This window comes from Lineus longissimus, chromosome 9 (genome assembly GCF_910592395.1).
Source record: "Lineus longissimus chromosome 9, tnLinLong1.2, whole genome shotgun sequence".
Lineage (NCBI taxonomy): Eukaryota > Metazoa > Nemertea > Pilidiophora > Heteronemertea > Lineidae > Lineus > Lineus longissimus.
In genome coordinates this window covers 11974942-11992064 of record NC_088316.1, presented here as the reverse complement: position 1 = coordinate 11992064, position 17123 = coordinate 11974942, and the positions used below count along the sequence as shown (strand labels likewise).

Sequence of the window (17123 nt, the reverse complement as noted above, 5' to 3'; positions counted from 1 at the left end):
TTTTAAACTCTACCTTCATTATGTAGACCTCTTTAAGACATAAAGGTCATACATGGTCATCATGGTGAAAGCTCGAAAAGCACCATCCAATTAAAAATTTTCTGTGGAAGTCAACTTCTCGGCGTTGGCCCGATACACGAATGTTACTAATTTTATCTTGATCAAACAGTACACTGTTTGAAGAATTTTTTTAAACAGTTTTATTATTACTTAGTAAGCCTACATCAGGTTAGAATTATGTTGTTATACGCTTCGGGCAACATTTAGTTTAAGGAAGAAGTTCACTTTAAAAACACGCTGAAGCCCTATCTGTTGCCTACCTATTTCAAAGCCCTTATTGAACCTGAGGGTTTTTTTCGTGGACAATTAATATTTATATATTTCCTCAAACCACTTGGCGAGTAGCCGTAACGTAATGTTAAGGGATGAAGTCTGTAACGTTTACCCAAATATTACTAAAAATATTTACAACACAATGTAAACTTTGGCGTCGGTTAGCCGCATATTTCACAGTTGACTTAAACCCAATTAAAGGTCTAGGAGCACGAACTTAAATATTGAAGCTGTTATAAAGTCAATCGAGACAAAAACGAATTTTTATAACTTGTGTCAGTTGATATTAGAAACATGAAACGTTCATATTATTTTCAATGTCAACTGTGACATTCACGTTGCAAAGGTCGCGACAAGTTGAGGAACAAGGAATAAAACAATTTTTATCCGAGTCATGTACATTGTATTTACAGTGTTCTATAGTGACACTATTAAACAGGTTTTTGGTGCGTCGATTTCACTTAGGCCTATTACAAGTAATAAAGGTATTTTGAACCGGTACCCTTTAACTGGCTAAACAGCGTCTACACAGGTATAGATTATGAGTTTCAAGGCAAACTGTCATACAAACATCACATTGTCATTGAAAGGTCGATTAATTTACGCCGACCATAGCTTGGAATAATGTGTGATGACTTTTCCAAACATCTTTGGTATCTATTTCTGTAGTCATCTTCCGTACCGTAAAACCTTAGTATTCATTATTTCGCCCCCTTAACACGATTTGATTCCATTAATATTTAGGATACGTTCTGCCTGGCTGAGGCTTTCACATTGGGATTAAAGAACCCATTTTGCACTATTTTCATACTTTCTTATTCTTTGCATCGTTCAAAGACCTCATTTAATATGGAAAACTGGATTAAACAGTATCATCTATCAGACCATTTCGCTGTCCCGCACAAACTTAACTCAGAATTTGATAATTTAGCCCCCTTTACATTTGATTCGATCACTAGTAACTTACAGAATACGTTCTGTCTTGCTGAGGCTTTTTCATTGGAATTTAAAAACGCAATTGGCGTAACTATTTTCATGCTGTCATGTTCTTTGCCTTGTTTAATGTCCTCATTTTAAACCTTACCTGAAATAAAAAACCAATTATTTGTCCCATAAAAACACAGAATTTAGTAATTTCGCCCCTTACCACGATTTGATTCGATTAACATCTAGAATACGTCTTGTCTGGCAAGTCTGGCTGAGGCGTTCACATGGGAATTTAAGCACTTTTAAGAACACATCTTTCAAAAACTGTTTCCATACTTTCATGTTCTTTCCATAGTCCAATAACCACATTTTAAACCTTAATTTGAGTAAAACAATATTATCTAATGATCCTCTTTTGCAACAGCTCTTGTCCGTGTTCGGCGGCAGGACCCCTCCACCGGTGAGACAGTTCAGCAGACGGTATCCAGGATAAAGAAAGGGGAAAACTTCGGGGTGAGTAACAGAATCGGTTGACAATATAGTCGAAGCAAAACTTGTTTCAGTTTCGAATCGTCCTGCTCCAACAGCGCAGATCAATGCCGTAAGAAAATTTCATGATGAGCAAACCTGCAGTCTTGATCAGAACTACCGTTACACTTGACTAACAGCGGTATTCCATTCGAAACTAAGAAGCTGGGTATAGTACACAGACGGACTAAGAATTAAAAAAAACCTATGTAATGCCTTACAAAATGGAATAGCAGATGGATGGGATAATCTATCTGCAGCAAATGATGCAGGTATAGGACATGGAGTATGTTGATTGGTTTGTGATGGCCCTCTGTGAGATGACAAAGAAGCTGTATTGCCTAATTCGCTAGACCAGTCTGCCCACGACCCAAATTTTAATGTGTCTGTCTTCGGTCGTTATAGGAGGTAGTCGGTGTCGTATTAACACAAATTGGTCTTCTGATTCCAATCATCTTGTTATTTCAGGAACTCGCGATAATCTACCGGACCCAGCGAACAGAGACTGTGGAGAGTGCCAGTCACATGCAGCTTCTGGTCGTGGGGCGAGATGAATTCCTCCATATATTCCTCAACACGGAGGATGAAAACGAAGAACCAGATCATGTCAGGTTCTGCAGGTAAATGGTCTGTGATAGCGGTACCGCGAAGGTGCCGGGCCATTCTCGCTGTATCATTCAAGATTTTCGTAGAGTAGTCCTTTTCCTGCACAACAGCTTCCCTTGACTCTGCAGGCAAACTATCTCCGCAGCGGTGGTGGTTGGGCAGACCCTTTCCGGGACTGTCTGAACAGAAAAGTTTCAATAGTCAGACAAATTCTTCTGAGCAGAACTTATTGGTCGAGTGATATAATCTCAGCTGTTGGCCCCACTGCGGTCGCAGCATCTTGATCCTTCCCCAAAAGAAAAGTAGAAGTGGCTGTTGAAAGGCGCTTTGAGAGAGACCTTGCAGCTGCTGCGGTACTAGTCTTGTACGCCACTTTTGATTACTCCTCGGAACAACAACTGATAACATTTTCTTCTTTCAGACAACTAGCTTTCCTGAAAAACTGGCCAATGGAAAAGCTAATCGGAGAGCCGACCAAATGTTTGTCACATTTCTTCAGGCCTGGGACGATAGTGGCAACTGACTGTAGGAACAGCGAGTGGATTTATATCGTGAAATCGGTGAGTTGCTATTACATGTACATTGACCTTGACCTTGTCACGAAGGTCCCTCAGTACATCAAGGTATATCCTATTTTCTGACAGCTACTCTTTTAATCTTTCCTCCACAGTTTGTGGGGTTTTGTTATCTTTGAGTGGCCATCTCAGCTACGAAGTAGAACGGGCATCGACCACAGCGCCCGGCCAGTGAAATTTGTGTTTTCCTAACGCACTTTCATTTATTTTACAGGGCAATGTGCAAATTCTGAAACAGCTACATTCTGTGAAACCGCGGTCTCCGAGGCGGGAGCAAGCCACGCCCATACTGCCTAGAATTGGATCTGTTCATCCAGGTATGGACACTGTTTGTGGAATAGATTTTTGTATCTACTATAGAGAAAAGTGGTCAAGAAAATCTGCATTCTGCCGAAACAATGCCTAAGTTCCTAGCTCAACAGGATCACAGGGTCTTGCATGTCAGACATACCGGTAAATCTGCTGTGTGACAATTGTTCAACTATTTCTATGAGAGGCAATTTTATTTGAACGTCAGAAGCATGATTATTGGTAATAATGATGATGAATGATTTAGCTAAATGTAAACTATGAGACTTTGAGCGGAGGATAGGCGACGTTGACATGTTCTACTCTCTTTAGCTTCCCGCATCGATACGGGCATACCAAGATCCAGGGGTGTGTCTGTACCAAAGCCCGTCTCAAGGGCCATGACAGAGTTTTTCGAAACAAGGCGATTTGTGAGTATTATATATTAGTCACTTCATGGAAGCATTCTGTTATAGATTGCAATAATAAATACTGTTAGTGATATGTTCGGTGAAAGAAAGGCCGAGCCTGTATACGTTTTCTGTTCAAAAACCGCTTCCAGCAGGACCGCAACTTCTCCAAATAGGATTAATGAAAACTCTTTGAACTGCAATAAAAATGCACTAGAACGTCGTGTAACCTTAGGCTTGCCTGAAATTCGCAAGCCATGCCAAAAACTGCCTTCCAACACTGGTGAAAGTCGTTATCAGAGAATGACATCAATGAATACTACATGTGGTGGCGCGTAGTGTCAAGCAGGGGTATTATCCTCCTGGTCAGGTAAATCGCACGCCCAAGTTGTCCCTTTAGGACAAAGTCGTAGTGTGGCTGTTTGAACAAGTATGGTATTAGATGAAAACCTGAACGTAACATCCAGATCGACCCTGGATGGACATCATGTGATTTTGAATGGGAATAAAACAACATAACCCGTTTTCCCATCGTCTGTCGGCAATCAGCTAGATTTTTTGTATCAAAATAGTCATCTATAGTTTGTGTTATCCGAAATCTTAGCTATCATCCATCTGTTTTCGAAAGCAAATTTGACAGAAAAATTACGCTTTGTGATTAGAGCAAGTCATTCGTGGATGATTTCACAAAGTGACCAGTCTGCAATTTTTCTGAAATTAAGATGATAGCGCCATCTGTGTTGTACTAGCCATGTCTACTTACGCACCAATTATCATGGTGATATTCAAAGACAATGTCATTTCTATAACTCTTTATCCTCTATTCATGCATTTCGTGCCATTATACTCTTTCATATGTAATGCACAGAGTCATTCAAACTATACGGAATCTTTGTGCGGAGTTTCCACAAAATGAAAAGTTTTCTGTTTGGTCACTTCTTGAAATCATCGATGAATTTAGGCCCTCTGATTTAAAGATACTACTGCGCGTCTCTTTCGGCATATCCCAGACTAATACTAGATAATAACCAAAGCGGGCTAGTGAATCTCAATCCTAACAAAATCCCGGACCTGCATGCCATTCCTCGTTTGTTTACCTTCAGCGAGAACCCACAGAGGACGTCCTGTCTCTGCGGCCACAATCCACGGAGCCTCAGGTAATCGACGCATTCTCTCTCAGCGACAGTTCTGACGACATGCTCTGCGCATGCTCAGACGACGACTCTCTCACCTCTGCTCGCTCTGTCGATTCCGATCAACCTATCAAGCCTGATCACACCAAGAGATTCCAAACTCGCTCCCTGGATGACGCAGAGAGTAAAATAGGAAATCCTGGTTTTTCCGAGAGCAAAATGAAATCGGCTTTTCCTACAATCTCCTGTTGTCCCTATGTAAGTTGGATCAAGGGCGGGTTCGATGCGTTTACTCGTTCGATCTGATCGATTTCATTACGACTGACTAAGTACGACACATGTACCATTCGCACAGACCTGGTGGTAACAAGGTTGATCAAATCGAGTGGTTGACATTCGAACGCCCCCGTGTGGTGTGTGATTTCAGCATGCGATGTGTCGGGCACATGTAGTTTTAACCGCACACCACCTTATTTAAGTCCTCCGTACTTATTACGTGCTAAATCAAACGTCTTTTGTCAAATATTGGGGTGGATAGGATCTCTTACTACCATTCATTGGTCTGCATGTATGGGGTGAACCAGGCCATCCACCCCAAGAAAGCCAAAAGACATGCGATAATCAGAATCGTGTACCAGTATGTAATATATGTACGATCGACATTTTATCACAAATTGTAAAACATTGACTGAAACACACACGGTTTTCACAACTTAGTTCTTACCACCCCGCTGTTTGCCCTCCAGGAGCTGGCTTGACTTCTAGACGCTAGCACAACTTCCATCGAATAAAACCGAGACTATTTCCTAGTGAATTCTGCAGTAATTTTGCTAACTTAGTTAGTCCCTGAAGTTCTATCTTTCAATTCTTATCTACTTCACGCCTTACTCCATTCAATCTCTTTCTTAAATCCCTTCGTCAAAGTCCTTGCATGGTACTCGTCGTAGCTAGCTATAACCTGTAACAAGTGTATGTTTTATTTCGATGTAAGCTTACATGTCATACATTCCAACAGGAACGCGACTGATGGTTCGAATTATAGCAAGCCATTAATCATTGCAATATCAATTTTGAAGCATGATGTCCCAGATTATGAAATCAAACTTTGATTTACTATTTCGAAGACACCTTTGCGAAAGTATGATTAAATATCCAGAATCGAACTGAAGGTTTCCTTGTTCATTTAGAGATATTTTGCAGTCTTCCTAAACACTGCCATAATGAGCTTTGGTTCCATATTGAACATACTGAAACTGATTTGAACCGATATTAAGATATCAGGATATGACTCTTCAACGTTTATTACCTCCTACCATTTGCTGAGCAAGCGAACGTATATGTTTCGATGAAATGCATACTCTTTGATCATGGCGGCTGTCGTACTTATATATTTCAGTCTGATTTGGAAGATGTTTGAATTAAAGCTAAAAGGAGTCAGTTCCAGTTGGTTGTTTTGATCTTGAACCGTGTATACACTGACAAAAATACCATCACGACCAATAGCATGAGCATAATTATCTACTTGTAGACAATACGTTATGTTGCCCATTTACCTTGTAGTTGAACAATTTAGACCTAGCCCAATACACGGTCTATGTTTACACACAGCCTGCCCGCGCCTTGACCTAAGATGAGACAAGACCACAACTGATTTTTTAAGCCTTTTAGCAGTTAAATTGTCAATGTTTGACCGCGACGCATCAAATAATGCGTGCGGTTGTGAATCTGAAATTTAGATTATGTTATTCCGGACAGTCGGGCAAGTAAATGGTGAAAAATAAACTGGTGATTGACCACGGAAATTTTTTGATAATCGACAAATTAGACACACTTTGATATTTCCACTCTTTTCAGCCAACTGGCAGAAAAACTCAAAACACGCCCCCTATTACCCAATTAGCAAAATTCGAAATTAATTTTTTCATCAAATAATTTCTTTATATCTGTAGACTTGCCACAACAAATATTTTTTCAATACCTCTCCAAATATGTACTTGAGAGTTAAAAACATGCACTCGTCTAATAGATAGGCCTCGACCATCCAACCTATGAATATTCATTAGTGGTCTTGTCTCAGATCCCATTGTTCTGCTGTCTAACCAAAGGGTTATCTGGGCAAATCTTGATTACATCCCCCCCCCCCCCTCACACACATGAAACGGCTTTCTAAGGGTTGATAGGCCTTAACCAGCAGAAGCAAATAAACGTAATGAATACTTCATCGGCGGCCATTTTGTCCGTCCTTGACCTTGATATTTATTTCCATCTACTAGCTCATCAAACAGACTTGCGGAAAGGTACAGACCTTGCCGAAGACGCAAAGGATCGTGAAACCATCCTCCAAAACGTCGACCCCAAGGGCCGAGGAAGAAGAGTTATTTGTGGAAGCAGCTGTACTCCGGGAGGGCGAGGTTATTGTAAGTTGACAATTCCGAATGGACGAGATCTTAAATCATCGATTTCGTCTTTTCGTAAACATGATAAATCGTACTAAATGAAGGCCGCTGTAAGCTCCACGCGCGCATTTTCCGCCAATGTTTCAACTGGGAACTCATAGTTTTAAGACAACACTCTTAACAGCTTCTTACATGTACAAGCAGTAGCTTGACCATGTTGACGATACAATGTGACTTTGTTCTGGAATTTTTGGGCCGTGACACAATTTCAGGCCAATCGGCTTAATTGGCCTGAATTACTTGGCGAAGGTGTCATTGCAACAAAACTGCCACATGAACCTCGGCACCGCGGCCATCTTAGGACATTGGCTCGAACACAGGCCTATATTTAAAGTTGCCTATCCTAGACATCCTTGAAGGTTGTTCTTGGTACCGAATTTAAAATTGATACACCGAGAAACGGCGCCAGAACCCTAATTTCAAACTGAGCTAGAAATTTAAAGGCAGCGGATAAATGAACCGACCCCATGATCGGCCGCAGTGTGTTCACGATCCAAAATGAAGTTGGGTCGCCGTCGATTTTCCGCATCGTTTTCCTTTATTTTGTTATATTTATTGATTACCCACTTTCAGGGCCTGGACAACCTTCCTCTGTACACAGAAAAAGATGGCCACACAAACACTGAGCGCACCATCTTCAGTGCCGTGAGCCAAGGCGCCGAGGTGGTCCTTTTCTCAAAGAGATTCTTTGTCCAGCATGCCAGCACTGAAGTGAAACAGTTCGTCCACTCTGAGGTCCGGCCTTTCCCTGATAATGACTCTTTACAGGACAAGCTCCAAGTTCACGTGGACTGGGACAAGTATAAGACAGAGGTGGTCGGAGACTTCTTGAAGCAGCGGAGATTGCTTTTAGACCTGGGCGCGGTCATGTGATGCGGAAGTAAATCTGCGCCGAGATTGTGTTCATGTTGCCATGGCCACCATGGCTGCCATCATATTGAGGTGAAGGCCGGGTCATATCGAGAACTTCCAGTTATAGATTGAAGGCGAAGGTTGCTCACTTCCAGTTCCATTTGAGGCGAGGGAATTGTTTCTCGTTGGTTACACACTAATAAAGGGGAGATTATAAGGATATTTCAGTCCCGCTGAAGTTATCACTTACTATTGCAAGCAGTTTCGCGCCTTCAACAGTTTTTCACTCAAATAGAGAAACAATGTGCGGTAAGCACAACGGCATTCTTCGATTCCTTAAGAGACTACCACAAAAACTGTATCTTGAAAAAGTCGTAGGACCGTGATCATGACCAACTTTTTTTATCGTACTGTTTGGAGAGTTACATGTACATCAGACTAATTCTATATCCAAAAAACTTTTTGTGTTGAATTGGGTGTTTTTCACAGCCTCAAAGGACTATCGAGAGCTGGTTGATTGCCAGTCTTGAAATACGCGAGTCTTTAGCAAGATGGTTTGATGAAGAACGGCTTGAAAATGGCCCAGAATCATATTCCTGAAAGCGCTGAATAAGGGCGCCAATAGTCAACACCATCCTGACATAACCAGTGGTCTAAAATCTACTCCGCCTCTCGATATTACAATCTCCTGATGAAATCCATTCCCTTCAGACGGATTGTAGCGGTAGAAAAAAAGCGCCCAATCAGCGCGTCGCTCTGTATTAGAGCGGATTTTGCACGAGCAACACAGTGCTCTTCCCGCACCAAAAGTACATGTAGTTGATGCATCATCAACAAGTCGTACGCGGATTTCTGAGTGGAACTGGAAACCTACTGTGGTCCTTTTTTTCAATATTATGTTCATCCTTAGAGTAACTGATCCGCACCGGACTTTTGAACAGGAAATAAGTAGGTAGATTTTTCGGAAATAAGTAGGTACGTTTTACCGCCCAGAAAAAGTAAATCGAAGGCTGAATCGCTTGCCGTGCGAAATCCGCTTTTGGGTTATTGAAGGCTCTTTGCTGAATTGCACGTCCCCCGCTGCAAGTTTGTTTCATTTTATAATAAAGACACAAAATCGCTTCAATAGAATGTTTAACAGCATAAAATCGATGTAGCTTAAAGAATCAAAATGTTAGAAAGTTATTAGATTTCAGTACTACCTGTGTTTATCGTATTATACGGCAAATCTGAACATAAACTATACAAGGCGTGTAAAGTAATCGGAACAGCCACCCTCCCCATCGGATCGTACTAGTTTTTCTCATTGTTTTGTATACGAGGTAGGAGTATCAATGAAACGGCCAGGGGCCATTGTGCTCACCGTATAGATATTTGGTACTTTGGAATTCATCCAGGTTAAGAAACATTGTACATGTATAGTATTAGTATATAGGTCAAACCAAAGTCGGTATGACATGTGATGTATCGTTGCTTGGAGTAAGTACCATTATGGTAACCATAAGAATATCATCAAAAACAAGTCACTAATAAACGAGATATTGCACTTTTTACCAATTTTAGTTTTGGCCTCTTGGTGGCCAAGTTGAGTACCAGATCAGATCGAAATTCGGTGTCCAAGATGACATGACGTAGGGAGTCATGTGCACCAAATTTCAAGTTCATAGCTATAGTGGTTAAGAAACGTGCCATAGTTTCACTCAAACGACCAATCTCATATGATATGTGATGTATCCCTGCTAGGAGAACCTACCATAAAAATGTTATTGAAAACGAATCACTAGGTTTTCACTTTTGGCCCCCTGGTGGCCAAGTCGAGAATCAAACCGGACTGAAATTCAGGGTCAGAGGTCAGCTGACCTAGAGGGTCCTTTGTACAAAGTCTCAAGTTCATAGCCTTAGGGGTTAACAAACGTGCCACAGTTACGCTAAAATGGCCAATTTAAGCCGTTTGACCTCTGCGACCTTGACAAGAACGTCAAATCAAAAACCCGTATCATATGTGATGTATCCTTGCTAAGAATATCTACCATAACATTTTTACCAAAAACTAATCAGTAATAAGCGAGATATGGCACTATTCAAATTTTTTGTTTTGGCCCCCTGGTGGCCCAGTTAAGAATCAGACCAGACCGAAAATCAGTGTCACAGGTCATCTGACCTAGGGAGTCATGTGTACCAGGTTTAAAGTTCATAGCTTTAGTGGTTAAGAAACGTGCCATAGTTACACACAAACGGCCAATTCACACCATTTGACCTCTGTGACCTTGAAAATAAGGTCAAATCAAAAACCGTAGGATATGTGATGTATCCTTGCTCTGAGTACCTACCATAAAAATAGAATTGAAAACAAGTCACTATTAAGCGAGATATTGCACTTTTTACTTTTTTTAGTTTTGGCCCCCTGGTGGCCAAGTCGAGAATCAGATCAGACTGAAATTCGGTGTCAGAAGTTAAATGATTTAGGGAATCAGGCGCACCAAATTTCAAGTTCATAGCTTTATTGGTTAAGAAACGTGCCCCAGTTACACTCAAATGGCAAATTTACGCCATTTGACCTCTGTGACCTTGAAAAGTAGGTCAAATCAAAAACACGTACGATATGTGATATACCCTTGCTAGGAAAACCTACCATAAAAATTTCATCAAAAACAAATCACTAATAAGCGAGATATCACACTTTTTAGATTTCCACTTTTGGCCCCCTGGTGGCAAAGTTAGGAATCAGATCGAACCAAAATTCAGCACCAGAGGCTATGTGATATAGGGGGTTATATGTACTAAGTTTCAAGTTCATAGCTTTACTGGTTAAGAAACGTGCCACTGTTAGGATACGACGACGACGACGACGACGACGACGGACACAGCGCTATCATATAGACTCCCCTTACGGTGAGCCAAAAACCTGATCTCAGGATGGGTCAACACGTGCAACCCAATATCTATAGTGTTTTTCATCGTTCTGGCCAAAGGTACTTAGTTGAACTAAGGAATGTGACCAGATACATTTACCAAAACATAGTGGCTGATTATCCTAATGCCGGTCAACTATGAGGCTGTGTAGCATTACAGGCTCGTGTAAATACAACCATTTATGATTGTTACTTCCGAAGTTTTTGTTAGATCTTGACGACAGAGGAAGGGGTACGCCGTTCCTATTTACCATTGAAGTATTGAAGTGAAATACTGTTGCAGATTTTTTCGTGAAAACGAGTATTGGTTCCTTGTTACTCAGAGATCCCATTAGACGAGGACTAAGAAACATACTAAAGGTTATTACATGTTGAATATCGCACTTTTTATTTTGAACTTTACATCTTAATCAATCGAGATCCTTGTAATGTCCTGCAACTACGATGCGATCACAACATAACGGCTTTACTACGATTGGCAGCCGGGATGGGACTCGCAGGGTCTTTCTTCTTCTTCGACACATTCTCCAAAGACCGTACACCCAGAAAACCAATGACACGTCAAACCACCACAGCAGTCGTTTTCACAATTTGAACCGAGAGTCGTGCAGGCATCTGAAAAGAATCGGAAACTCAATCTGCAGTGAGCGGTCAAAATACATGTATATTTGCTCTGCACCAAAATTTTACCCCTTGATTCTATACTGATGGCAGTCACACGGTGAGGACTCAAACTCAGTTTGTCTACTACCAGCTTCGAACCGTCACCTGTCACACTTGATGACTGAAGTGATTCGACGTGGTCCGCCTTTGATGCAAATTATCACCACTCGGACGAGTTATGAGACAAATGCATAATTGCGCAGTTCGCTTATCAAGCAATTTTGAAACGACCATCACTGGACTTAGCTAATTCTACTGCGAATGAACCTTGTGCTGTATCTGGATGATCCACACTGAGAATCTCAACTTAGTAACTCACACAACGTAGTGAGTGTAATGGTTACGTATGTATATAAAGTGTAAACAAAATTCATATATCCATCATGTCCATCGAATCTGAAAAAATTTGGGCAGACCCATGACAATTCTGGTTCCGGTACAGTTTGTCGCATTCCATACGGGCCGCGTGTTGGCCGATCCTGCATTCACGACGCACCGCAACCACAGTTACCATGATTCCCATTGTTTCCTTCCTCGTGACGCAATTATTTCATGACGTCATAAGCCATTGACCATTCATACAAGTAGATCTGAAGTGCGGGTGTGGGACATCATGTATTTAAAAATCGTCTGCTAGGACATACAGGACAACGTCGACGGAGACAGTTGTGACATTTCATTGCAGACAAAGCAAACGTCCTCTTCTTCTCGATTTACGTACTTTACTTCAAAAAAGTCAGTTTTAACACTAATATGTAAAGAGCAAGCTCTAGTGAACTCACACAACTGTTTGACATGGGGGAGCCCCCCAAACACCCGTCCTTCTGACATATTCATAAGCCAGTACATTGGGGGATGAGTCCCCCAAACCCCCTCCCCCGTTCTCTGAAAGTGACAGGTTTTAGTCAGTACATTGGGGGAACCACCCCCCCCCCCCCCCCATTGGACTCTAAAAATAGAATTCCTTGGAGTCGCTGAACAATAAGGCCCCATAAAGAAATAGTCCCCGCCCCGGTAGCTGTCTCATATATTTGGACAGAAGCAGCTCTTTGTGGTGAAATAATAAATGAATTTTCCACCTGCTAGCCTAGATATTTGTGTATGTTTCTTCACCAGTTAGTTAATAACGAATTTTTGTAGCTGATATTATATTCTTAATTGTTTTAACGCGTTTTTTTGGATTCATTTGGCGCCAAAATCAAGAATGGCAAATTTACGATCTTGACACTAGAGGCGCTGATGTCGTTCCGGAACGGTAGATGCTAAATCGGATAGCCAGGCGGTACGGGAACTCCTGCACTCTGACCACGTGACCTACGTTATTACCTCACAGTTCCGGCACTGGGTCGAGTTTGGCAGTTACTAGAAATCACGTGACTGGATCTGGATTTAGTCGTGTTAAAACTGACTTTTTTGAAGTAAAGTACGTAAATCGAGAAGAAGTGGACGTTTGCTTTGTCTGCAATGAAATGTCACAACTGTCTCCGCCGACGTTGTCCTGTATGTCCTAGCAGACGATTTTTAAATACATGATGTCCCACACCCGCACTTCAGTGGCGCCGGTGTGAATAAATCTACTTGTGTGAATGGTCAATGGCCCATGACGTCATGAAATGATTGCGTCACGAGGAAGGAAACAATGGGAATCACGTCCGACGTGAAACAGGGATGACGGAAAGTGAGACCGACAGACCACTAAGAGCTATTGCTGCATCCTATGATAGTGATAGTGATGAGGAAACAGACCATTCTTTTGGATTAGTTCCAGCTGTTGCAGACATCAGGCCAAACGACATGTTCTATACCGGTCTTACTTCTGTTATAGTTGACCCTGCACCAGGTCTGGTCTAGCACAAGAACACAGATAAAAGACCAACTCATTCATGTTCCTAATTCACTACCATTATCCCCAGCTTTAATAAAGAACTATTCAAAAATACACAACAACTGATAACAGAACTCTAGTCTAAAAGTGAAGTCATATGAAGTAACCTGAAGATAACAGAACTCTGTTATAAAACCTTATTTACATAATGTCATTTTGTCATATCTGCTTCACCTGTTCAAACCATGCAGATCTGCAGTACCTCTATCTTGCCAAAAACTTACTTCTAGTCACAAGTTTGAACACATGTGTTTTAATGTTGGTTATAACGAAGGATAAAGTCGGGTTCACAAACTTAAACTTGTTTATTCAGCCATGATGAAAGTAGTACCAAGAGCTTAGGCCAGGTGTCACCACCTTACAGTGGCATACTGTAACATCCTCTTTCCTTTAGATGACTGTTCTGATAATAATACTGTCCACTCACAATTAAACTGTCCAGCACCAAGTTACTACAAAACTTGTCTAATGCACCAAACAATTAAACTGTCCAACACCAAGTTACTATAAAACTTGTCTAAATGCAACAATATAACTGAACTGTAACTTATACCTCCAAGAACTTTTTTGACCCACAATTTCACAGGCATTTGGATTAGTAACAAGACTGGAAAGAGAGGTTACTAGCACTTCATTTCCATAACTATTCACAACTATGTTACTCCTCGTATCTTTTGGGTTTACGTACAATTCTTCCAGATCTGGTTGTACGGATTTCTGGCTCGGTACCAGGCGCATGTGATTCTACACTAACCAACTCCCGATTGTTCTGAATCTCATCGCTATGATTGTCCATGGTAGGATTGACCTCTGTCTCTGGCATGTCTGGTTGTGACAGTTCCACGGATTGTTCCACTGGTGGTGGATTTTCCTCCGTTTTCTTCAGATATACACGATTACGCCTCAGTATTCGATCTCCGGTATCGACTTCATAAGACCGATCTTTGAGTTGTTTAGTCACTTTTGCCCTTTTCCAGGATTTTTCTCCTTTTCACATTGGTTGAAGACGAACAGTATCTCCCGGATGCAATGGGGTCAAGTCCTTTGCATTTCTATCATAATAATGCCGTTGTTTTTCTTGACTAGTCTCAATATCTTCCTTGGTTTTCTTCCAGTCTACAGTTTCTGGTTTCAGCAGTTCTGATCGGGTTGGTAAAAGTGTCCTGGTTCTTCTACCATGCAAGCGTTGGACTGGACTATTACCAAGTCCTTGCGACGGGGTATTTCTCTGATCAAGAATTGCCAAATACGGATCTGAGTTTGACTTTAGCGCTTTCCTCCGAATTTTCTTAGCGGATTTGACAGCGGACTCAATTTTTCCATTGCTCAGCGGATGATAAGGATCTGTTATGTCATGCTCAAAGTCCCAGTCTTTCGCAAATCTTCGAAATTCATGAGAATCGTATGGTGGACCTCCATCACTAATCACCTTTTCAGGAGAACCATAACGCGCAAAATGGTTCTTGAGTTTGAGAATCACCGCCTCGGCCTTTGTGTCCTTCATTCGGTCTATTTCCCAAAAGTTGCTTAGGTCATCAACAGTGATCAGGAATTTCTTTCCTTCAAAATCAAATAAATCTGTACCAATGTTTTGCCAAGGACGCTCAGGAATTTCATGGTTCACCATGGTTTCTTTCTGCTGTTTTGTCTCGAATTCTCTGCACACTGCACATTGGCTCACTTTGCGTTTAATTTCAACAGTCATTCTCGGCCAGTAAAGAGCTTCGCGGGCTCTACCAATGCAGCCGTCAATACCAATGTGAGATGAGTGAACTAGACTACACATTGTCTTCTGCATACTCGCTGGTTCAATCACTCTCAATCCACGGAAAACAAGATCACCTTCAGTAGAGATCTCATCTCGGATGGAGAAGTAGTGTCTAATCCTTTGAGGAACAGCTCGGATGCTAGTAGGCCATCCTTTGAGTACAGTTTCTTTCAAAACTTTCAGTTCATCATCCTTGACTGTTTCATTGCGCAACTCGTCTAGTCTTTCCTCACGAATAGGAAGCGTTTTTGTGGCGTTCACAGCTTCGTATTCAGTTTGTTTGCCTTCATTTGGCAAATAAGCGCGCGACAGTGTATCTGCTACATACATTCTTGTGCCTTTTTCATACACTATTTCAATGTCATATTGCTGTATTCTCATCAGCATGCCTTGCAATCGTTTTGGCGCGCACACGAGCGGTTTCTTTAGAATCGATTCTAATGGCTTGTGATCTGAAATCACCGTGGTATGTCTACCATACGTGTAATGATGAAATCGTTCCAATGAAAAGCACACTGCAAGCATCTCTTTTTCTATCTGAGCATACCTGCACTCCGTTGGCGTAAGTGCGCGACTTGCGTAGTAGATCGGTTGACCTTTTTGCAAGAGGGACGTCCCAAGTCCACTCTGACTCGCATCACATTGTATTGTCAGTGGTAACTTCGGGTCGTAATACGCTAACACAGGGGCCTGTGTCGCAAGAGTCTTTGCCTCAGCAAAAGCAGCATCATGCACTTTAGTCCACTTGAATTCTTCTTCAGAATTCATTAGCTTTCGCAGTGGCGTCAATGTTTCTGATAGTCTAGGCAAGAATTTTGCCAGGTACTGAATAAATCCGATAAATCGCTGAATACCAGCACGATCAGTAGGTTTGGGCATATCTTTCACAGCCTCAATCTTGCGAGGATCAGCCATGAGACCCTTCGCTGACAGAATGTGTCCTGAGAACCCTATTTTTGGTTCACATAGCTCAACCTTATCCAAGTTGAATATAACACCTTTTTCACGTCCTCGTTGAAGTAAGCAGCGAATGTTCTTATCATGGTCTACACATGCCTCTTGATAAGTATCCCCAACACCATACGCGAAGACGTAATCTGCTATGCACAACACTCCTGTCAGACCACTCAGGGTTTGTATAAATCGACGTTGAAAGATTTCACTAGACACACACAAACCAAACGGTAATCGTTTCCAACGATATCTGCCATAACGGGTTTGCATTGTAGTAAGGTAGCTACTTTCTTCGTCGAGAACACAGTGCCAATACCCATTAACCAAGTCTGGCTTCGTAAACACTTTCGCATTCGTGAGCTCCGGTAGGACATCATCTATTATGGGTAGCTGATAATGCTCACGTCGCAATGCTTTGTTCAATGGACCAGGATCTATGCATAACCTGATGTCACCATTTGGCTTTTCAGCAATGACACTTTGGTTTACCCAATCGGTAGGTGTCTCAACAGTTGCTAGTACATCCTTTTCTACCAGCTCATCGAGTTTCTTTTTGAATCTCTCCCGTAAGGCTATCGGTTCACTCCGTGGTGGACGTACGACTGGTTGAATGAATCGTCAATGTTGAGATGAACTTCTCCAGGAAACTGTCCAATCTTAGTCCTGTCGAACACATCAGCATAGCCTTCCAATACGGGATCGTTAAGAGCCTTTGCTGTGTTTACAAGCTTGAAATTGCCCTGATTTACGACGATGAGTTTCATGTGCTCGACAGCAGTAAGACCAAGAAGGGGCACAAAGTCCTCTTTCACGATGACAAACTCAATGGAGTA

At 41.7% G+C, this 17123-nt stretch overlaps 1 protein-coding gene and 1 long non-coding RNA gene across 5 annotated transcripts in view; both read left to right on the top strand.

Moving 5' to 3' along the window:
- Positions 1-9716, top strand: part of LOC135493585 (uncharacterized) — a 33425-nt gene extending 23709 nt beyond the window's left edge. For 2 of the 4 annotated variants that reach the window (XM_064781011.1, XM_064781007.1), the window contains 8 exons: positions 1685-1773; positions 2257-2408; positions 2816-2954; positions 3184-3286; positions 3591-3688; positions 4771-5058; positions 7074-7217; positions 7830-9716. In XM_064781011.1, the coding sequence (XP_064637081.1) occupies positions 1685-1773; positions 2257-2408; positions 2816-2954; positions 3184-3286; positions 3591-3688; positions 4771-5058; positions 7074-7217; positions 7830-8129 (1313 nt within the window). In that variant the 3' untranslated portion in view covers positions 8130-9716. The remainder of the gene's footprint in view (positions 1-1684; positions 1774-2256; positions 2409-2815; positions 2955-3183; positions 3287-3590; positions 3689-4770; positions 5059-7073; positions 7218-7829) is intronic. The other 2 variants (XM_064781009.1, XM_064781010.1) reach the window with 2 other exon arrangements.
- Positions 1-17123, top strand: part of LOC135493767 (uncharacterized) — a 115718-nt gene that overhangs the window by 56957 nt on the left and 41638 nt on the right. The window lies entirely within an intron of this gene.